This window comes from Lynx rufus, unplaced genomic scaffold, assembly GCF_022079265.1.
Source record: "Lynx rufus isolate CCGP_SWC_20201006 ecotype Redwood Valley unplaced genomic scaffold, mLynRuf1.p SCAF_5, whole genome shotgun sequence".
NCBI classification, from domain to species: Eukaryota; Metazoa; Chordata; class Mammalia; order Carnivora; family Felidae; genus Lynx; species Lynx rufus.
The window spans coordinates 87,342,390-87,366,087 of record NW_025814867.1 but is presented as its reverse complement, the minus strand read 5'-3'; the positions used below and the strand labels follow the sequence as shown (position 1 = coordinate 87,366,087).

The 23,698-nt window shown below is 46.7% G+C and overlaps 1 protein-coding gene across 1 annotated transcript; it reads left to right on the top strand.

The window, feature by feature from the left end:
- The first annotated feature begins 14,093 nt into the window (after positions 1–14,093).
- MUC20 (mucin 20, cell surface associated) lies at positions 14,094–22,594 on the top strand. Its single transcript, XM_047100433.1, has 4 exons — positions 14,094–14,190; positions 17,649–18,989; positions 20,948–21,039; positions 22,526–22,594. The coding sequence occupies exons 1-4, from the start codon at positions 14,094–14,096 to the stop codon at positions 22,592–22,594; spliced, it is 1,599 nt and encodes a 532-aa protein (XP_046956389.1).
- Positions 22,595–23,698: the final 1,104 nt, after the last annotated feature.

Genomic DNA, 23,698 nt, shown 5'->3' with positions numbered 1-23,698 from the left:
GGAAAGAGTTAATCCCAATAAATGTAGTTAATCCCTTCTATCCCAGGTGGGCTTGGGGGCGGGGCGGGGGCTAGGGGGTAGGAGATGTGTTGGAAGGCCTTTCAGAATAGATCAAATTTATTTAAAATTTTTTTTTCTTGTGGAAGTTTTCTAATTTTTTTAAATGTTTATTTTTGAGAGAGAGACAGAGTGCAAGCAGGGGAGGGGCAGAGAGAGAGGGAGACACAGAATCTAAAGCAGGCTCCAGGCTCTGAGCGGTCAGTGCAGAGCCCAACACAGGGCTCAAACTCATGAACCCGGAAATCGTGACCTGGGCTGAAGTCAGCCCCTTAACCGACTGAGCCACCCAGGTGCCCCCTTATGGAAATTTTCAAACACACACAAAAAGAGAGAGAATAATATAATGAACCTACTGTTCTTATTGGCCAATTTAAATTTTTTTTTTTTTTAACGTTTATTTATTTTTGGGACAGAGAGAGACAGAGCATGAACGGGGGAGGGGCAGAGAGAGAAGGAGACACAGAATCGGAAACAGGCTCCAGGCTCCGAGCCATCAGCCCAGAGCCTGACGCGGGGCTCGAACTCACAGACCGCGAGATCGTGACCTGGCTGAAGTCGGACGCTTAACCGACTGCGCCACCCAGGCGCCCTCAATTTAAAAATTATCAACATTTTGCCCAAATTCTCATCCACCATATTAAAAAATATAACCACAATACCTTATGAAAGATGAAATAATTAAAATAATTACTACCATTAAAAATTTTTTTTAATGTTTATTTTTGAGAGAGAGAGAGAAACAGAGTGTGAGCGGGGGAGGGGCAGAGAGAGAGGGAGACACAGAATCCTAAGCAGACTCCAGGCTCTGAACTGTCAGCTCGGAGCCCAACGCAGGGCTCAAACCCACAGACCACAAGATCATGACCTGAGCTGAAGTCAGATGCTTAACCGACTGAGCCACCCAGGCGCCCCTACTTACTACCATTTAATACCTATTCATATTTCTCCAACTTTCAAAAAGACTTTTTTGCAACTGGCTTCTTTAACCAGGACCCAAACAAGGCCCACACATTACATTTACTGGTATATTTCTTTTTATTTATTTATTTATTTATTTATTTTACTGGTATATTTCTTAAGCCTCTTCAAATCTATCAGTCCTCTTTTCCTTTTTTTCATGCTGTTTTTAGTTGACGGAACCAGGTCGTTTTGTCCTGTAAAAAGTCCTACATTCTGGATTTATCTGATTGAATCTATGTGGCTGTCTCTCTGTCCTCTGCATTTCCTGAAACCTGGTAATTAAGGTTCATTTACTTTGGCAAGAATATACCATAGGTGGGGCTGTGTACTTGCTATTGCGTCTCGAAGGACACACAAAGTCCAGTGGTCCCACTTTACTGTGTTAAATAAACTTGATCAAACAAATGCAATCTGCGGTAGGTCCATTATAAATTTTTTTTTTAACGCTTATTTATTTTTGAGACAGAGAGAGACAGAGCATGAACGAGGGAGGGTCAGAGAGAGAGGGAGGCACAGAATCTGAAACAGGCTCCAGGCTCTGAGCTATCAGCCCAGAGCCTGACGCGGGGCTCGAACTCACGGACCGCGAGATCGTGACCTGAGCTGAAGTTGGACATTTAACCAACTGAGCCACCCAGGCGCCCCTGTGGTAGGTCCATTATAAACATCCTCCCTCAACCTTTCTCTAATGGTTTTAACCTCCACTGACGATTGTTGCATAGATCCATTTTTTTCATTAGGGGTTGCCAAACGCTGGCTTTCCGATTCTGTCGCTCCTTCTGCACTTATTAGCTGCAGTTCTTCTATAAAGACTTTTCCCTTGTCATTTACTTGATTTGTATGGAAAGGCTGGATAAATATTTAATTCTTCATTTATCATTTTCAGAATAACGGGCTTGTTCCTTAGCAACCCAGGGAAGATTGAATTTAAACATGACCTTGAAGAATAAGAATGTTTTCTTTTAGTGGCTATGAGAGGGAAGGGCCTTTCACACAAAGGAAACAGCTTGAGCAAAGGCTCCAAAGCAGGAGTATTCAGGGTGTTTAGAGAATGGCAGAGATTAGTAGCAAGTGCAACAAGAGGCTTTTTGAATGAGAAGCCTGGTGTGGTGGAAACGGCAGGGAAGAAGTCAGGATTGCTGGTTCTACTCCCAGCTCAGAGTAGAGTACTGTCAGCACAGAGCCTACTTTGGATCCTCTGTCTCCCTCTCTCTCTGCCTCTCCCCTGCTTGTGTGCTCTCTCTCTTTCTCTTTCTGTCTCTCTCAAAATAAATAAGTAAAGTTAAATAAAATAAATGCTGGTCATGATCACGGAATTGATCTCTGACTCACAAATGGGCTACAACACTTGTTTGGATGGTCTCTGGGGCTCTTTTTCACCTCCAGCCCTCTTTGATCCATCCTTGGCATTGGTGACAACCTGACACTGAACCAGGCACTTGGGAAGAGGAAGGATGTGAGAAGAGGAACTACTCATTTGCAGGAGGCTCCCAGCTCAGCATGAGACAGAAGCCAGGCCAAACTCAAAGGCCACCACCCCAGCCTGGCCCGCCATCACCTTGAGAGGTCTGACCTCCCAGGCCACCGCCCCCCTTTCATCAGACACCTGCCAGCCCCTCTTTCCATAACAGGCTGGGTGAGCCACACCTAACCCCGGGTCCTCTCAGGGGCCTACTCCCTGTTGATCGCATCAACTTTGGAAGGCCCTCAAGTTTATGCCTAAACAAAGCCCCAGGCAGGTGCTAACCTAACAGGAGCTGATTCCATGGGTCAGGAACAGCACTGAGAGTCCTGGGTATGAGAACACCTGGGGCTCATTCCCACCTGAGCCACTGACTCACCAGATGACCTCGGCCACGTCCCTACCTGCCAATGCCTTGTTTTCCCCTTCCCTTAAAAAAAGATGAACCCCCTCGCTTGGTAGTGGATATACACTGGTCAGATATAATTGAATTGAGCAACTTGGGAAAATGATCAGAATTAAGGTTGATGTTGGGACCATGGAGACCTTCCTCTAACTTTGTGGGAGTTTTGTTGGTCCTTCTTGTCACACTTCTGTTGTTTTCTCTCTTGCTTCTCTGTCTTCCTTGCTGTCACACCCCTGCCACCCTCCTCTTCTCTCTCATTCATCTCTTTCTCTCAGCCCCGACTCATTCTTGTGCCTCTGTTTTTAATAACAGCTTTCCTGGGATATAAATCATGGAACATAAAAGTCATCCTTTTAAAAGTGTACAGTTCAGGGGGTTTTAGTATGTTCACAGAGTCGTGCGAACCACTGTCTAATTTCAGAACATTTCTTCATTCCCAAAGGAGACCCTGTACCCATTAGCAGTCACTACCTGCTCCCCATACTTCCCGGCCCCCCGAGAACCATTAATCTACTTTCTGTCTCTATGGACTTCCATATTGTAGACATTTCACTTAAAAGGAATCATACAGTGTGTGGCCTTTTGTGGCTGACTGCTTCCACTTAGCATCATGTTTCAGGGTTCATCCACATCGTAGAATGTGTCAGAACTTCATTCCTTTTTGGGGGCTGACTGGTATACCATATTTTGTTTTATCCATTCATCAGTTGATGGACATTTGAAATGGTTCCACTTTGGGGTTCTTATGAAAAATGCTCCCATGGACATACATGCACAGGTTTTTATGTGAGCATGTATTTTCACTTCTCTTAAGTATATACCCAGCAGTGGGATTGCTGCATTGTATGGTTTTCACTCTAAATTAAACATTCTGAGGAACTGCCAAACTGTTTTTCTCTGTTTTTCAGAGTGGCTGCACCATTTTTCAAGTCCACCAGCAGTGGATGGTGTTCCAATTTCTCCACATTCTCACCAACACCTGTTTCCTAATGGGTGTGAAATGGTGTCTCCTTTGTGGTTCTGATTTGCTTCTCCTTGATAACAAATGTTGTTGAGCATCCTTTTGTGTGCTTGTTGCCTACTGGTATATCTTCTTTGGATATATCTTTCACCCATTTAAAAATTGGGTTATTTGTCTTTTTGTTGTTGTTGTTGTTGTTGAGCTGTAGGAGTTCTTTACATATTCTGGATAAAATTCTCTCATCACATGTATGATTTGCAGATATTTTCTCCCATTCCATGGGTTGTCTTTTCACTTTCTTGATACTATCCTCGGAAGCACAAAACTTTAAAATTTCGATCAAGTCCAGTGTATTTTTTTCTTTTGTTGCTTGTGCTTTTGGTGTCATATCTGGGAAACTATTGCTTCGTCCAAGGCCATGATCATTTACATCTATGGTTTCACCTAAGAGTTTTGTAGTTTTGACTCTTACGTTTAGGTCTGTGATCCATTTTAAGTTAATTTTTATGTATGGTATGAGGTAGAGGTCCAAATCCATTCCTTTGCACACGGATATCCAGTTGTCCCAGTGCCATTTGTTACAACTGTCTCTTTTTATTTTAAAAATTTTTAAATATTTATTTATTTTTGAGAGAGAGAGAGACAGAGTGTGAGTGGAGGAGGGGCAGAGAGAGAGAGAGAGGGAGACACAGAACCCGAAACAGGCTACAGGCTCTGAGCTGTTAGCACAGAGCCTGATGTGGGGCTCGAATTGGGGAACGGCCAGATCATGACCTGAGCTGAAGTTGGAGGCTTAACTGACTGAGCCATCAGGTGCCCCATACCTGTCTCTTTTTAATGTCCCCTTTTTCTGCAGGCAGCTGCTCCCAACCCCAGCCCCTCTGCTGCTTTGGAACAGATCACCACTGCAAGAGAGGAAGCTGCTACTGTGATGAATTCTGCCACGAGGTGTCAGACTGCTGCCCAGACCACCGCGCCCTGTGCACCCTGGATAACTCACATGCAGGCTCCTTCCCACCCCTGGCGGAGCCGGATGCTGTGATGGACAGAGGCAAGCCCCTTGCTTGTACTTCAGGCCAAGGCCAGGATGTGGACTGGATGCCTCCTGAGGGCCCTGATAATCCTGAGATCCTCACATTTGGTCCATTTCGTACCAAAAGTGCCCACATATTCCTCCCAGCTTTGTTTCCCCACTGCTCCTGACCACCTGCTGCTCCCCTCTGAGCTCCTTTCCCAGATCCCCACAGGGAGAGGCTAAGCTGTTGGTGGTTGGGGATCAGGGTGGCGAGTGAGGTGGTTGGGTCACCTAACTGCCCCCGCATCTCTTGCAACATAGATGCCTCTTGACCTGACCCATGTAGACTTTTGAGGGAAGACAGGAGTCTGCAGAGAGGCGCTAGGGATGCTACATAGGAGGAGGGAGACTGGGAGTCAGGGAGGAGGCCAGGAGCTTTTGCCTTGTGTTTCTCAGCTTCTCAGAATACCAAGATGGTGCTGCAGATGGTGCTGAGGAGGGAGACCCCCCCGAGCCCTGCAAGAAGCAACCTAGACTGGATACAGAATGTGGTGAGTACCCTGGTGGTTCTCCCGGAAGGGGTGCTGACAAGCTGCTCCTGCCTCCCTGGCCTGTAGACCCCAGAGTCAGGGAACCACTACCAAGGGGGGAAAGAGACCTGAGCTGGGGCACAGCTCCACGGTTTTAGGGCTAGGAGCCATGGTATCTGACCATGGACACTGACACCTGAATTTCATATAATTTTCATGTGTCATGACATATTCTTTTGACTTTTTTCAACCACTTAAAATATAAAAAACATTCTTAACTTGTGATCTGCACACACACACACACACACACACACACACACACAAACCTGCAACAAGTCAGACTTGGCCCACGGATTGTGGTTGGCTGCTCTCTGCCCTAAATCATCCTTTGTTCTTTACTTTTCGTTTGGGTCGTGACTTCAGCACTGACCTGTCCAGAGCTCTCTGCCCAGAACTGGAGCAGAGGCGTCAGTCCCCACTCTAGCATATTATGACCATTGGGCAGAAAGAAAGGCAGCATGGTACAAGGAAAGAGCATGGACTCGGGAGCCAGCAAGACCTGGGTTCAAATCCTGTCTCTACCACTTATTACCTGGATGATTACTGGATGACCTGAAGTAACTTCTTCTGCCTTTCTGAGCTTCCCTTTCCTCATCTGTGTCCCAGAGCTTGCCCTGTAGAGCTGTTACAAAAGGGCCTTGGTAGATGTACAACGAGACATAGCTATTATTTGGGGACATGCAGATAAGCTGCAGAGGGTGTAGGCCTTCGCTTCCTGCTCACTTAGGTCCAGCAGCTTCTGCACACCAGCCTCCCAGGGAGGCCCCTCTCCATCTCCATGAAGAAAATCAAGAAGAGAGCCTGACATCTCCCATGAAGCTCCTCCAGGGCCCTGTGATGCAGAGCCCACCCTATTCCCCTCCCCCAGCATCCCCAGGTCTGCTGGGGCCTTACCACTGGGCCCACTGTGCTTGTCTCTTGGTTTCTATCCTGCGTGCTTCTATATTGGTTCAACCAGAGGAAGACGGAAATCTGCAATAGTCATAAACACATTTAAATCAGCCATACATGGCTGGGTGGCTCAGTCAGTTGAGTATCCAAATTCAGCTCTGGTCATGATCTCACAGTTCATGAGTTCAAGCCCTGCATTGGGCTCTGTGCTTACAGCCCAAAGCCTGGAGCCTGCTTCGGATTCTGTGTCTCCCTCTCTCTCTGCCCCTCCCCTGCTCTCTCTCTCTCTCACTCTCTCTCTCAAAATAAATGAACATTAAAAAAATTAAATCAGCCATACAGATTATAAAACATAAATTTGGCTCATTGTATTCATTGTTTGTGGTGGTTATAATGAATATAGTAACTGTTTCTTGAAAGCAGAAGGCGAGAACCTAGCACCCCTTTGGCTAAGTGATCTGTGCCTCCTTCTTCAGTATTCCTTCCCAGGTATCATGTGACCACCTCTAAATCCCAAAATAGCCTGGTCTGATCCCTAGCCTCATGTTCACCTACTTTTCTTCCCACGGTAAAAAGAGGCAGGGTGACCTTCTTCTAGTGGGTTGGGATTGGCTTTCTGGGAGTTTCCTTGTGTGAGGATTTCAAAACTCCAGGAGAGTGATGCCAGGGGGTTTTGGGGTCTGTTGAACCCATTGCCTTCCCTCTCAGACCTGCTCCTCCCCCTGTTTGGTGAATGGTTCCCTACCCTTCAGCTTCCTGCACTCCAGGCCTTAGGGTCTTCTTTTTCTTCTCTCTGCCTGTGGCCTTCCTCTGCAAGGTGACAAGTCTTTCTAGTTCTACTTCACAACACGGTTCATTTCTGCTCCTCCTATACTCCAATTGCCAAAGTCCCAGGTCACAGCGTCCTAACTGGTCCTCTTGCCCTGGGATCTCCCCTAACTGGTCTCTGTCCCCATTTTACTGCCCACAGTAGAGTTCTGGTGTTGCCAGTTCCTCATTCAGAAACCACCACTGGCTTCCCATTGTCTCCAGAACAAAAGCTAACCTCCCACATATGGCTACAAAGCCCTCCACAGCATGAGCCCAAGGCACATTTCTGGCTTTATCTGCTATAAGTCCCTTTCCCCACTCTTATGTTCTACCTAAATAGAATGACCCATTATCCCTGCCCATGCCTTCCTCCAGGCTTTGGCTAATCTGAACACTGGTTTCTAAGTAAATGATTATAGCAAAGGAGGTCCTGTCAGAGTCCAGTTATTGGCTCTATTGGTTCTATTTTAGCTTAGTTTCTCTGAATAACTTATTTGGGAACAGAACTCCAAGGAACAGGTGAGGGAAAAGGGAAGTGATGCAGAGAAGAAGGGAGACCCAACACAAAGATGCATTATTCAGTTGGCCTCCACTATGGTTGATTAGTTGCTTGATCCTGTGGGACTTTTTTTTTTTTAATTTTTTTTAACGTTTATTTATTTTTGAGACAGAGAGAGACAGAGCATGAACGGGGGAGGGGCAGAGAGAGAGGTAGACACTGAATCTGAAACAGGCTCCAGGCTCTGAGCTGTCAGCACAGAGCCCGACGCGGGGCTTGAACTCACGGACCGTGAGATCATGACCTGAGCCGAAGTCGGACACTTAACCGACTGAGCCACCCAGGCGCCGATCCTGTGGGACCTTTTAAAAAAATCTTATGAGGGGCGCCTGGGTGGCGCAGTCGGTTGGGTGTCCGACTTCAGCCAGGTCACGATCTCACGGTCCGTGGGTTCGAGCCCCGCGTCGGGCTCTGGGCTGATGGCCCAGAGCCTGGAGCCTGTTTCCGATTCTGTGTCTCCCTCTCTCTCTGCCCCTCCCCCGTTCATGCTCTGTCTCGCTCTGTCCCAAAAATAAAAATAAAAAAAAAAAAAAAAAAAAAATCTTATGAAATGTTTCAGAGAACCATCTGTCCTGGGGATGGAATAGGAAGCATCTGTCCATTGCCTCCCATTCTCATGGTTTATAGGTTGCTCCACTAGTCGCTAACTCTTTCAGTTCTTTGTTGCTGGTATGTGAGAGCAGAGCAGCTCTTGGAAGCATCCCAAGCCTTGGCATCAGGGAAACCCTGGCAGAGAGCAAATGGAACATGGCAAGGCACTGCCTCACCACTCCTGGAAAAGTAGTCACCGTAGCAATGGCTGGAGTAGGAAGCAAGGCCAAAAGGACTTGAATGGTGTACAAAAGGTGTTCTACCTACTGGCTTTTGGGAACACATGCTTTATCCCTCTAGCTCTTCCAACCACAGATTTCTTCTCCTGCCTAGGGATGGAGGAGCCTGGGTGAGGAGACATCCCTGGGCCCTGTTTGGAAGAACTGGTCTCATACATCCAGACCTAGTGGTCTCTCTCCCTTCCTTGCTAGGAAGTCCTTTTCAAGTAAGGCTCTGTGGGATGTGGCCTCTCCAGTTGGGATCATCCTGTGGGCCTCACAGAAAGCCCAAAGATGTTGATTTATGGGCTCTTTTCCCTCTCTTCACTCAGTGATTATTTTCCTTCCAAATGTCCAGAAACTCCATCTCTTTTAATTGCTCCTATATCATCCTTTCATCCCAGATAGGATGAACAGAGTTAGGTTATTCCAAACTGAAGAAACTGTTTCTGAGATGTTCCAATACTGGTACAGCTTCCTCTCTAGTTGAGTGTACACGTGTGTGCATATGTGCATGCATATTTCATTTCTATCTGGCTCTCCATCTTCCCTCCCCATCTTCCAAATATCTTCCCTATGAAAGTCATTTCCCTGGCAGCAGCATACTACCAGGGAAAAGCCCTGGAAAAACAGAGGGTCTGCATTACCAGCCCTGCCTGGTATTTAATTTAATGCAAATTGAAATTACAAAGAGAAATTAATATTCATAACGATGTCTAAAATTACAAGGCCTGATGATAGCAAGTGTTGATGAGAATGTGGAGCAACTGGAACTCTTATATGTTGCTGGTATAGCCGAAGCTGGCACAATCAATTTGGAAAACTGTTGGATACTATACACTAAAGCTAAACACATGTATGCCCAATGACCCAGCAATTCCACTCATATATATATATACATATATATATATATATACCCAAAACAAATGCAAGACTGTTCATTGCAGCTTTATCCAGAATAGTGAAAAACTGGAAACAACTCAAATGTCCATCAATAGGAAAATGGATAAATAAATGGTGGTGTATTTTATACAATGGAATACTATCTAACAACAAAAAAGTACTGTTACACACAACATGAGTGAGTTTCACAGGCATAATGTTAAGAAAAAGAAGCCACACACGAACGAGTGTGTATTCATAATTCCATTTACATGAAGATCAAAAACAGGCAAAACTAATCCATGGTGATAGAGGTAACAATGATTTTGGGGGGCAAATACTGACTGGAAGGGAACACAAGGGAGCCTAATGAGATGCTGAAAATGTCTCCTATCTTTGTCTGAGTGTGGATACCTCCTTGGTGTATACAAATGTAAAAATTCATCAAGTTGTATGCTACTTAGGATTGATGTAGTTTACTGTATGTGGGCTATACCCTAACAAAGAGATGAATGAAGAAGTGGACAGAGGGCTCTCTGGAGTTTCCTATACTATAGCCCAAGGAATAGGGGTTAGCGTGGGGAAGGCCCATTCTCAGGTCCTTACAAATTTAGATGCTTCTCACCACCTCTTCTGGGGTAACTCTGCCTGACAGGATCCCATCTAAACAATCTGTGCATACTTAACATTTTGAACTTGTAGGGACACACTTGGACCCCCCAGAGTTGCTATAGAAATATTTTAAAGTAGAAACATTAAAGCAATAGAAGATGTAGAAAGAAATGTAATCTGAACTTCCCTTAACTAAAGCAGAGCCTTCCAAAAATACACCTGCCATTAGTGTCCTTCTGAGTGATTTTCTAGCCAATTCAGTCTGCCATGGAGACAGACTGCCTAATAGAACCTTCTGTACCCATGGAAGCCCTAAACCCCCCACCCTTCCACTCCCACTCCTTCTTTATGTTTGGTATATAAACCTTGATATCTGGCTATTCAGTGAGTTATTCAATACTGAGCAACTTCCTGGTGCCCTTGTCAATAAACTTGGTCTTTTCACCTGTTCATCTGTCTGTTCTTAATTAATTTGCAGACCCTCAATCATCAGACCCATGTTGAAGGAGAAAAAAGTTTTTCCTCCCAACAAACCCAGAACAACTTAGCTGTGGCCTGGAGCTGGGCTATATCTCAGTGGTCTAGCAGATTTATAACCTTGTATTTTGAGGACATTTGACCAAGTTGACTCTTTTATCAGACTCTTGGCAGGACAGTGCTTTGGGCTTTACTTGATAACCCTTGTCCTGAGCCAGGTTCATCCCTATAATATGCACTGGTTTCATTGTGGACAGAGGGGTTCTAAACACTCTGATGAAAGAGCCAGACCCAAAAGGCACTGATGACAACTCCATCCTTCCAGTTGTTCAAGCTGAGAAGTCTGTACTTATTCTTGATTTCTGTTTGTTTGACATCCCACATCAATGTGGCAGGAAATTATGTGGACTCTATTTTCAAAATACATCCAGAATCTGATCGACTCCCACTACTTCCTCTGCTACCTCCCCTGTCAGAGCCACCCTCCTGTCTTGCCTGGACTAGGGAAAAAGCTCCCATTCTTAGTGCAGCTGCCAGACCGATCCTTCTAAAGTTAGATCCCATGGCTCCATCTGTTCATAACTTCCCAGGCCCCATCTGTTCCCACCTCACTCGGAGTACCAGTCCCAAGACTGGCAAAGCCCTGTATCATCTACACCCTCACTCTGTCCTCCTATCCCTCAAATCTGCCCCTAGTGTGCTCTAGTCACATGGGCCTTTTGATGCTCCTTGAACTTGCTCCTGCCTTAGGCCTCTGGACCTTTCTCTAGAAGTTCCCACTGCCTGGAATGCTCTTCTCCAGGTATAACTTTCTCACCAATTTCAGGTCAGTGCTCAGCTCTCACCGTGCTATTTCACACAGCAAGCTGTACCTCCCCCCTGCCTCCCCCCAATACCAGGTTCCTTTTGTCTTTTTTCCTTCTTTTCCCCATAGTATTCATCCCTACATAATTCACTTATTTGTTGTGTTCATTGTTTGCCATCTGTCTTCACCAGGAAGTTAGTTCCATGAGGTTAGGGATCTGTTTTACTTAGTGACGTATTGCAAATGCTGGCATATAGTAAGTATTCCATATATGTTTAAGTTAACGAAACCAGCCTCCAATGCTCGCTCAGGGTGAGAGCTGAGTTGGGCTGAAAAAAAAAAAAGTCCAGAAACTTTCTGGATAAGTTTATTATGACCCAAGGGTCAATAGTCATGTGCCGGGGCACCTGTGTGGCTCAGTCAGTTAAATGTCCAACTTCAGCTCACGGTTCATGAGTTTGAGCCCCATGTGCTGACAGCTCAGAGCCTGGAGCCTTCTTTGGATTCTGTGTCTCCCTCTCTCCCTCTGCCCCTCCCCCGCTTATACTCTGCCTCTCTCTCTCTCTCTCTCTCTCTCACACACACAAAAACAAATAAAACATTAAAAGAAAAAAATAGTCATGTGCCCAGGCTTGGAAATTCCCCCAGATGTAGAGGAAAATGGACCCAGCAAAATTCAGCAAACCCAGGGAGGTATTTAGCCAGACTTCCCTCCCAGTAGGTTCCTGGTTAGATCCCATCACAGGCAACTGGGCTGGAGCTGAGATGTTGTTCACTTAAATGATGACAGGAAAAAGGAAATGGTGAGGGGAAGTCCGCGGTGGGCATGAGAAAGGCACCTGAAATGCATCAGTCTGTAGATTAAGCCACTGGCTGCTGGAATGAGGAAGTCCCTCTCCCAGATCTGGCAGGGCAGAGAGGTAGCTCACAAGGGGAGGGAAGTGGCAGAAAGGAGCTGCATTCTTTCTTTCTTTTTTCATTTCAGTGATGTATTTATTTTATAACTGGAAGTTTGTACCTCTTACTCCCTTCACTTTACCCATGCCCGCATCCACCTCTCCTCTGGCAACCACCAGTTTGTTCTCTGTATTTAAGAGTTCTGTTTGTTTTTGCTGGAGTTTCTTCCGTCTTCTCTAGGGGGAAGCCCCACACTAGATCTCATGCTACAAGACAGGGCCAAACAGAGTTCAGGTCATTGCTGTGGCCTGGGGCCTCCTCTCCTCTTCTGAAATCCCCCAGGGGGATATCCATCCTTCCTTTTGATAAAGTGAAGGATTTAGGTTGAATGGGAGGGTAGAAAGGTTCAGCCTGTCGGGAATACTCTACAGATCAACCATGTTTTTGGAACTGGGGTCCAAGATCTCTGACTCCACGTCCTGGACTGTGTCCCAGGTGGACCTGCTCACGCTCTTCTCATGGAGTCTCCCCCCACGTTCTGGAATGACTCTCTCCTTCTTCCAGGCAGCAGAGTTTTGTTGTTGTTGTTGTTGTTTTTCATCTCAATGTAGGGTGAAGTTCCAGAAGACAGTGTTGTACACCCAATGCAGAACCTCAGACTGCATGGCCAAGAGGACCTTGTTGATGGAAGCCCAGAGAGGGAAAATAACTTGTCCAAGATCACACAGTTCCTGGGCCACTCTTAAGGAAGGAGCTGGAAAGAGAACTTAGGTTTTCTGACTGCACTTTGAAGTTCCTTCCAGCAGTAAGATTTTGTGATTTCTTGATGCTGATCCACTCTACTATAGAGTGGCTTTCATCACAAAACTCTGGCCCTGACATCCCCCAGGTACCTTGTCTGCTGCCACTGGCTGTGGCCACAGCAGCCCATTCCTTGGCCCCTGGAAGGGGTGACATTCTTTTCTAGGGTATTTGGAAATATATTCTTCAGCCTCATTCCCCTTCTTATAGCCAAATCCCCTAAGCTTCTGTAAGTTGGCACCTTCCCACTTCCCTCCTCCCAGGCTCTGTGACTCCGATCTGCACACTTTCCCTTTCCCTTCTCCTGGCTAGTGCCTTTCCCGTTCCACACCTCCAGTCTGGACATGGTCTTGACTCTGGCAGGGATGCAGAATCACGGGAATCATTGGAAAGATGTTAGAGATCAGAGTCCTGCTCCACACTGTCTCCTGCAGATTTTGGGGGGCTGTCCCTTCTCTCTACTTCTTGAGGATCAGGATAGATGTCAGGGCTCTCATTCATTGAGCACCTAAGATGTACATGTATTCCACGAGCAACCAGTATGTAGCAGGCACTGTGTAAGAGACTTACTCTCTCATGTCGTCCTCACAGAATGGCCCAGCAAGTTAAAGATTACTCCCATTTTATAGATCAGGAGGTTGAGCTTCAGAAAGATTCTTTAATTTGCCCTAGTCATAGAGCTAATAAAGGGTAGGATTAGAAATGAAACCCAGATGTGCTGAACTAAAAGCCTAAATCCCATGCACAAGGGGTGGGAGAAGAGGGAAGGGTTGTAGAAAGGGGGGAAATGTGAAACACTATCTTCCATGGCCTCCCTGGCTGCAGGACTGAGGGGTGAATATCACTGTGGGAATGATTTTATATCTTCCAATCAAACTTCAGAGAGGAGAGGTCACTGGGCCAGGGAGGCAGCAGGGGTATTTTGCTGACAGCCCTTGACATGCACCCTGCTACCTCTCAGCCTGTGCATTTATGATCACCTGGCTGCTTCTGGAAACTACCCAGCCACACCAAGGCAGGTGGCCTGCCCCTCCTCTCTGGGTTGAGGAAGCAGGAAAAGGTGGCAGTGAGAGGCTTTGGGCAGACGTGCTGGGCAATGATGGCCGGAGCTCCTGTTAGGATGGGCTTTCTCTGGAGCCTGGCTCTGCCCCTTTTCTTCTGCTGTGAGGCTGGGGCCCCCGGGAGCTCTGCAGGTAAGGAGGTGTGGGCTGCTCTCCTCACAGGGCTCTGGGTGTGAGTTTCTGTACCGGCAGCCCTTTGTGGTTGATTAATTAGAATTAACCATAAAGCTACATCTGAAGTATTACTATTGTTGATAAAGAGTGTGCAAATGGCAGTGTGTCAGCTTACGCATGTATGACAGTGCAGCCCGTAGGATGAATGATGTCCTTGTGCCCTAGCTGCTGGTTGTCTCTGCGGGGAGTGTGTGAGGTGGAGGGGTGGGAGGGGCGAGGGAGGTGCCGGCAGGGAATAAATCTGACTAAAGCCAAAGAAAGCAGCTTGACAAGATTCCAACTCCTCCAAGTTTATTTCCTAGCCCAGATTTCCTTTAAAAAACAGTTTTTGTGTGAAAAGTCCAACTGTTACAGACTGCCTGGGGAGGGCGGATTCTGAGAAGGGCAGGGCTTTTATGAAAGAGACTGACATGGATGTGTCATAGGAACTGTGCCATGCTTGTCACATGCATTGTCTTTATTATTTTTTTAATAGACTTTTTATTGTAGAGCGGTTTTGGGTTCACAGCAAAATTGAGCAGAAAAAACAGAGATTCGGTTCACATATAACCTCTGCACCCCCCCATACCTAATCTCCCCTCATTATCAACATCCTGCATTATCTTTTTCTTTTTTTTTTTAATTTTTTTTTAACGTTTATTTATTTTTGGGACAGAGAGAGACAGAGCATGAACGGGGGAGGGGCAGAGAGAGAGGGAGACACAGAATCGGAAACAGGCTCCAGGCTCTGAGCTGTCAGCACAGAGCCCAACGCGGGGCTCGAACTCACGGACCGTGAGATCATGACCTGAGCCGAAGTCGGACACTTAACCGACCAAGCCACCCAGGCGCCCGTAATGACTATTTTTTACAGCAGTTTTAGTTTCGCAGCCAAATTGAGAGGAAGGGACCGAGACTTCCTATATGCTCCCATGCACCATCTTTTTAATCCTCTCGGTAACCTCATGAGAGAGACACGGGTCTTGTTATTACCCGTCTCTCTCCACAAGATGGGACTGAGGCTTACCATCTTGCAACTCATCTGCAAAGCCAGAATGTTATTCCGCATGTGCCTACCACTAGGACCATGTTGTCTCTTGCACGCACTCATGACCTGCCAGGCTTGTGCTGCACATTTTACATTTAATTGAACTTAGTCTTCACAACCCTATGAAATAGGTACCTGTAGCTCCATTTTATAGATGAGGAAAATGCACGCTTGAGCCAGGAGACTTGGTCGGGGTCACATGATTGGTAAGCAGCGGAGTAAACAGCAGAGAAGGGACTCAAACTCAGGATCTATAGTACACATGCCTTCCTCTCTGCTTTTTTGATCTGAGGAATGGACCAAGAAAGCTGCAGCATTCTAGAGCTGTAGAGGATTGGGTAGGCTTTGCTGTGTTTGAGAAGACCTCTGGCGGGTAAGAAACTTGGGTGGGGTTGTGAGAGCCCCGAGGGGTGTGAAGAAGCTACGGGGTTGGAAGCATCAGGAGGTTTCACAGCAGGATGGTATCACAGGGTTCCAGGAAAAGGAAGAAAATACTTCAGGGGAGGTGGATGGTCAGACCCCAAGAGCACCACTGGTTGGGCTCTAGGCTGGGTGGGTTGACACAGCTTTGCTTTCACTGTGTGGGGACTGAGGAGGCTCAGAGAAATATCTTGGGCTTTGAAGTGGGGAGGAGAAAGTATATTCCTGTAAAAGCATGATTGCAGAACAACTAATGAGAGTGAATGCCATGACTGACCTGATATGCATGTGGGGACAGCCTGACATTCTCACTGCATTAAAGTTGGTTGTGTCCTCTCAAGTGACTCTTTGAGAAGACAAGGCTTGGGAGGGATCCTTAGTAATCCCTTACAGTCTTTGGAAAATAGGACTTTCCCATCCCCCTTCTCCTCTGGTCCTCACCATTATGGCAAGGCAGATATGATCACCCTCTTTCACAAGGGAGGAAATGGAGGCCTGGAGAGGCCTGGTGGACTAACTTGGCTAGTAGGAGGCAGAGTCAGGATTTGAACCAGTCATTGGACTCCAGAGCTAGTAGGCAATAGGCCTGGGGCTGGAACCCAATCTCTTGCTTCCTGGCCCAGTGTTCTTTTATTGTTCAGAGAGAGAAACAATGGACAAACTGAGGACCTGGGGCCCTGTCCTGACAGCCAGCCAGGGATGAGGTGACCAACTAGTCCTGCACTTCCATTGGGTCCTTGGATACTTTTGGGCCAGTAGATCTCAGTAAAGACCATCTCAAACCATCAGAACCCTGAAAAGGAGGGCTCATATTTTGATTCTTTTCCTTCCAAGAGTAAGGTTACTGGATAAAACACAGGGAATCAGCTTAAATTTGAATGTCAGGTAAGAAAGCTTTTTCTAGCAGTATGTCTCAAATATTATGTAAGAAATACACATACTGAAAACATTATTTGTCACTGAAATTATTGCTTGTTTATCTGAAATTCAAATTTGAGTTTAACTGGGCACCCTGTATTTTTAATTGCTAAATCTGGTAACCCTCCCTGAAAGGGTCCTTGGCCCACTTACAGAGGGAACTCTTCCTCCTTAGTAGATGGGAGAGGCATGCTTATCAGCCCATAAAAAGATCCTGCTGTAGCCTCCCCAGGGCCATTGGTGCCATTCGGCCCACTGTGCATACAATCTCACAGGGTCCATCAAATGAACAGGGATGCTCTGCCCTGTAGAGAAATGCTAGTGGCATCTCTAAGGAGTGAAGTTTGCCTCACTTGGCTCCCTGTTTCCAGTGGAACATGCCTGGTGCATCATTTCTGTAGTTCTGGGATCTTATCCCTGCCACATCAGATGATGGGACCCCAGGGTTCCTTGCTGGAGCCCCAAGGACTCTGCCTGCTCTCTTCCCTTTTGCAGTAGCCACCACCCACTCTGTTTCTGGAGGCTCCTCTCTCCCAGTCCTCCCAGATACCTCTAAATACAAAACCACAGATGTTTCCTGTATTTGAAGAGTTTTCACTTCCATGGGGAAACATTTGCTGGATGAATAAAGTATCAATGGAAAGTGACAAGGATTCTTTGAGAAGGTTCTGAGAGTCGTGATTTTTGCTCTGTAGTTGTTGATTCACTTAGACTTATGCCTCCTTTTCTCCCCCTTGAAGCTGGATCCTGGCCCCACGCATTCCCCCCTGATGGCTTCAGACCAATAATCAACTAGATTCTGAGGCTTGCTTGCCTCAAGTGGGTCATCAGAGGACATCAGTCAGGTGATCCCAGTTCCATGGCTGACACATGGGACTGGTCTTCCCAATACCACCTCCTTCTTTCTTGTATGTATAGATGAAAAATGGAGTAAAAACAACTTCCCCTCCCCACTTTCCTCCCAGTAGTGCCCAGGCCATAAACACAAGGGCTTGTGTGAAGTCAGTCCACGGGGACTCATGGCTTACAAAGGTGGTCTTACCCAACACAGGCCCTAGCACCAGCAGACCAGGCCCTTTGGTGACAACAAACCACATAGAAGTGACTACCATGACTCCGGGGATCAAGACAAGTTCACAGGGAGCCTTCCAGATGACTGACCTTGTTGAGACCTCTGTGCAAAGCCATATCCCTTTGGAAACTCAAACCCTGAGCACCCAGACCTTTGATAGGACCTTAATCCTGGCCAGCACCATTTCAGATGCAGAGATCAGGGAAACCAAGACCATTTTTCCTGCAATAGAGACCAGGGCCTTCACAAAAATGATACCTTCCAAATTCATGGTTGTGATCACCACTCCTATGGAGGCATCAGCCGCAAGTGGCAGCCCCACAGGAACTGGAATGACCACAGTTGAGACGGTTATAGGCACCGATCTCGTGGAATCTGTCTTTGACACCCTTTGTACCGATGACAGCTCAGAAGAGGCAAAGAGGATCGTAATTGACATCTTGACATTGGCTCACACCTCTGCAGAAGCCGAGGCCCTGACCTCGGAGAGCAGTGCCTTCTCTGACAGCTCAGTTATGGCCATTGCCACCTCACAGGCCCTGGCATCTGACACCACTGTTCCGGCTAAAGCCTTGCTTGCCTACACCATCACCGACACTGAGGTTACCAATTGCAGCGTTGTAGAAATAGAAACAACTGCCACCACTCCCGGGACCTTGGACACAGATCATGATCCCACAGGAGGAAAGGCCCTGTCAGCCTCTGAGGTGTCAGCTTTGCTTGATTCCACTGAATCAGAATCAGACTTCACCAAGACCATGACATCTGCTGAGACCGTGTCAGGAGCCAGAGGCACAGAACCAGTCATGCCTGATACCACAGTTGAGACCCCGATACCTGTTAATAGCACCATAGAAGGAGAAACAGCAGCAGCCAAGACCACTACCCCCAGCACAACTTCGGTGACAGTCAGCACGAACCCCTTGGAAGAAACTTCAGCCTTCTCTATTGAGACAAGTCACACCGAGGTCTCAGTTACAATCTCCACAGGGACTGGGTCAACTGTGGGCAAAGTGGCTCCCCCTGCTGGACTCTCAGATAGGGCCTACAGCCACACCCAAGCAACCACTAGCAAGAACTCCACCCCCTCAGAGACTTCAACCACAGACAGCACAACCAATGGGTCCATCCCCATCAGCAGGAACACCTTTCCTTCTGTGCATCTGACTGTGGCCAACAGCAGCCCAGAGGCAAATATCACCTTAGTCAAGACCACAGCCTTAGCAAAGACCTTGAAGACAGCCAGCATGACTGAATGGAAGCCCCCAACAGCCATGCCCACCACTGCTCAGACAAGGTGGACCACAGAAGTTACTGCAGGTAAGTGGCTCTTGGAGGTGTGATCTTGGGGATTTGGAGTTGGGAATTTCCAGAATGTCTACATGCTTAAGGGATAGGGAGGAAGGAAGGATCTGGAGGCTTATTCTGAGCCCAGTCTCTGAGGTCACGTCTTCATGATCTTCTAGTGATTCTTGCCAAAATCAGAAACAGGAAGAGTTAGGAAGGCATATGGAAAAACTGTGGGGTTGGAAGTCTGGAGAAATAGTTTGAGACCCTGGTTTTGCCCTTAACAATCTAGTGGCCTAGGACAGGTCCTTTTCCTTTCTGGGCCTCAGTTTCTCCACCAGTAACTGCAGGGGGCTGTGTTGCATGAACAATGACGTCCTTTCCAACTCTGCCCTTCTGTGATATTAACGGTTGAGTAACTACTGTGTGCCGGGTGAGGCCCCAAATTGTATTCAAAAGCCACAGTCCTCATGCTCTGGAAACCTCTGGTTCAGCTAGAGCCACACAGAGGGGCACTGTGTGAATGTCTGGCCCAAGTTGCTGCCCCTTGAGCAGCTGGGACCCCATAAGAGTGGGGCTTGCTGGGCTTGGAGCCATAGACAGTGACTTTAAATAAATGAATAAATTGGGCAAACGTTTGGGCATTTAAAGCTACATGTCTGAGACAACAGATACTTCTCAGGGATGAGGCCCCTTCATCAGAGGCTGCTGGGTCAACCCAGCTTCTGGTCAGCCTGGAGCCTACACCTCTACTTCCTGTCACTGTCCTCATGCCTCATCCCTGTGGTGTCCTCAGCTGGCCCTGCCTCTGTGGGGAGGTGAAATAAAAATATTAATCACGATCACCTTACTGAACATCTTTTGTATTCCAGGGAGAGATCATATAAAAATATTTCACAACCAGTGAAGCATTGGCACTGGCTGAATGTTCTCACTGATGTCAGGCAGTGAACTACGAGCTTTGCATGTGTTATCTCTTCTAATTAAACCTTCAAAACTACCTTATGAGGTGGGTGTTATTGCCCCACCTGACAGGTGAGGAAACAGGTTTAAAGATGCTAGAAAGATAGCAGTGGGACTCCAAATGGAAGTCTGTTTGATTCCAACTCATAACCTCCTATTGTGCTTTTATTTTTTAAAGCTCAATTTATTAATATATCTTTATTTAAAAATGCTTTTCTTTATTGCTTGTTGATTAGATACTGCATTGACATGATTTAAAAATCAATAGGTTCATAAGGGGTCAGCATAAAATGTCTTTCTCCCACTGCTGTTCCCCAACTACCCAGCCTCCATCATACACATAACTGGCAGAGTTATTTTCCTGTGAATCTTCTGGCCATGAAATATGCATGTGGCAGCAAAAACAAGAAGGATGAGATATCAATATTGATATCTTTATCAGTCTATATAAATATAGAAGAGCAGTGACTAGATCAGTCCTAACAGTATTCTGAGAGGGGGAAATGACTACAAGAGGGCAGTTAAGGCAAGCAGGTTAGGGCTCAACAAAAGGCAGAACTTGCCTACAGGGCTGCTAAATTGGGAAGGCTGGATCGAAACCTCCACCAACTTGGAACTGGAAAGCATTGGCTGAAGGCATCACCTCCAAGAGCCGGCCTCTCTCAGGCATTCTCCCTGTCTGGACCCTTTCCCAACAGCCCATCTGTGACTGCTAGTCCTTGAGAACATTCTAGATTCACTTAGATTTCTCCTTCCTCACACTACTCTTTTGACTTCTCTGAATGTGGTTGGGGCCTTTTTCACTCTTGTTGGGAGGACTACAAGGAGCCCAGTTATTGGAGAGAAGGAGTCCTCTTTCTCTTTGCAGTGAGTAAATGTAAGCTCCCATGTGAACACTGACACATTTACACATGAGAGTGAGCACACATGTGCAGAGGTGTGGACAGAGGCTGGGTAGCATGGGTCATGTCATGATTCCTGAACTGACTTACCCATATTTTCATCTGCTGCTTTTTTTAAACTTGTAGGTGGGGATGGAGGCTTTTTCCTTCTGCGGCTGAGTGTGGCCTCTCCAGAAGACCTCACTGACCCTAGAGTGGCAGAGAGGCTGATGCAGCAGGTGAGTGGGCACTTTCTGGGCCAAGAAAGTAGAGGAGAGAATTAGGAACTAAGTTTAAGGATCCCTGCTTGGCTTGGCTTCTGTCTGTTTTTCCTGAGTTGGGAATTCCCCTTCTGTGCTATGTAAAGAAATTCTTTCCTTCACCCCCAATTTCCTCAGGCCCTAGGAAGGTCAGGCCCTCTGGCCCTTGGGAGAAGATCAATGATATTAATGGGCAGATAGGCAGGACTTCGGGTTACAAGTAGCAGAAATCAACTCATTGTAGCTTAGACAGAAAAGGTAAGGCATTATTGGCTGAGAAAACTAGAAGTGACTGTTCCAGCTTCAGTTATGGCTGTATCCAGCAGCTTAGACATGATCATCAAGATTTTCTCTTTCTCTACCTCTCTTAGCTCTTCATTGTTCAGAATCTCTCTCCATATGTACAGAAAGGTGACTGTGACAGCCCTAGAGTCACAGACACTTCCCTCTCCCAAGGTCTGCTTATTATACTAGGGAAACACTGATCTCATTGGCCTGCAAGGGCCACTATGAGTGACAGCTCAACCACATGGAATGAGAAGGACAGGCCCCAAAGGAAATAGGAATGCGAGGCAGGAAAACACCCCATAGATGTATGCTCCAGATGGGGACCAAGATTGGGGTATATTTGTATAAGTTGGGAAAATTCTCCTAAGACCCAGATCACTGGACAAAGCTTCCAATGGTGGAATTCTGGGGTCAGAGATTATGGGGATAATATGAATCACTGTAAGGTTAAACTAGGTCAGCTCAGTCTAGCTCTTGTGCCCACATCTTGCTGCTAGGGGATGAGAAGAGGAAGTATCTGGGCTCTTAAAGTTCTCTTAGTGGAAAGGGGCCCATCAGGACTCCCATAATGAGATCTCTGAGCACAGCATGGGGGTTTTGAATTGGGACAGCCAAAGAAATGACAAATGCCTACTGCACTTGATAATCAAAGTAGCAAGTGTGAATCCTAGTCAAAGAGGGAAGCCAGAATGGTGCCAGATCTGAGTCCCCCAGACTGGAAACTATTTCAGGGTTCAGAAAGAGGCCAGGGAGAGAGAACAGGTCAGGAGCTGAGGCATAGGAATCAGGCCATGTAGGTGTTGGGCACGAGCTCTTGTCAGGAGCGGGACACTGATGTAGGGCTCAGGGTTCAGGACTCAGACAAACAATAAGTTTGGAGCCATATAGATCTGAGGGTGAATTCCAGTTCCTAACTGTGTGACCTTGGGTAAGTTACTCCATATTACTTTCCTCCCTTATAAAATGAAGTGAATACTACCTGCTTTGTAAGGTTATTGTGAGGTTAAATAGCATTGTGTGCATGAAGCACCTAGTGCATGCCTAGCCGGTGGGGGGCCCAGGGAGTGTTGCTGGCCTCCTCCTACGTTCTCTCTCACTGTCCCTTCCTGTCCTTGGCCTGTGGTGAACTCATAGGCCAGGTGGGCTGGAAGTACCACCTTCTTCTTTTGCCCTACAGCTCCTCCATGAACTGCATACCCACATGCCTCCCATCCAAGTGTCTCTGCTGCGTGTCAAGAAGGACTAAGGAATATCAGCTGTGGCCAGGCATGGTTGTGTGCCAAAGGGGGAAGTGCTGCTGGTGGTCTGGGCCCCCCATAGACTAGAGCCAAGTTACTGTGCTGAGATGTACCTGGGAGCTTCCCAGGAGGTCAGTTGGCCTAAGCCCTTTTCCCAGACCTGGCAGCAGGACCCTGACTCACATATGCCTGAGTGTGTGGGGGTCTGGGTGGGGAGTGTTCCAAAGATGTTCTTGGACTTCCTTTGGCACATGTGTTGTGTTTCAGTAAAGAGTGACTTGATCACCCATCTGTCACCTGCTTTGTGCTTCCATTGGACATTAATATTATATTCAGTGTGGCCCAGAGATTATCTATTTTATCAGTATGGGGTATGTGTGGGTTTGTTTGTTTGTTTTGATATTTATATGATACAGGGATTTAGGGCATCTTCCCTTTACCTACCTCCTTCATTCTCCCCTGGTTCTTGGTTTGGACCTTGATTATAACACTTGCTGAGGTTGGCCCTGGAGCCTTTTGAACTTTGAGCTCCTTTGGAGCAGGGACCATATTTATCTTAGTATCCCCTGAACCTAGCAGAGTGCCTGGCCTGTAGTAGGATGACAGAGAATGTTTGTTGAATTGACCTGAATTTCAAATTCTGGACACAAACAGATCACAAGAAAGTCTGTAATACTCAAGTATTCCTTCCTCTAGCTCATAAGTCAAGTTATTATTATTTAAAAAAATAAATATGGCTAATCTTTATTCTATTGTAAAAAAACTTGCTTATGATTTTCAAATTTTGAAAATTTCAAAAGGGCGGGGTGCCTGGGTGGCTTGGTCGGTTGAGCGTCCAACTTCGGCTCAGGTCATGATCTCACGGCCCATGAGTTCGAGCCCCTCGTCGGGCTCTGTGCTGACCGCTCAGAGCCTGCAGCCTGTTTCAGATTCTGTGTCTCCCTCTCTCTCTGCCCCTCCCCTGTTCATGCTGTCTCTCTCTCTGTCTCAAAAATAAATAAACGAAAAAAAATTTAAAAAAATTAAAAAGGGCTAAGAAAAAAAGACAGAAATGGAAAGAGGAGTAGAAGAGAAAGAAAAAAATTTCTAAAATCCCACCTCTTAAATACAAC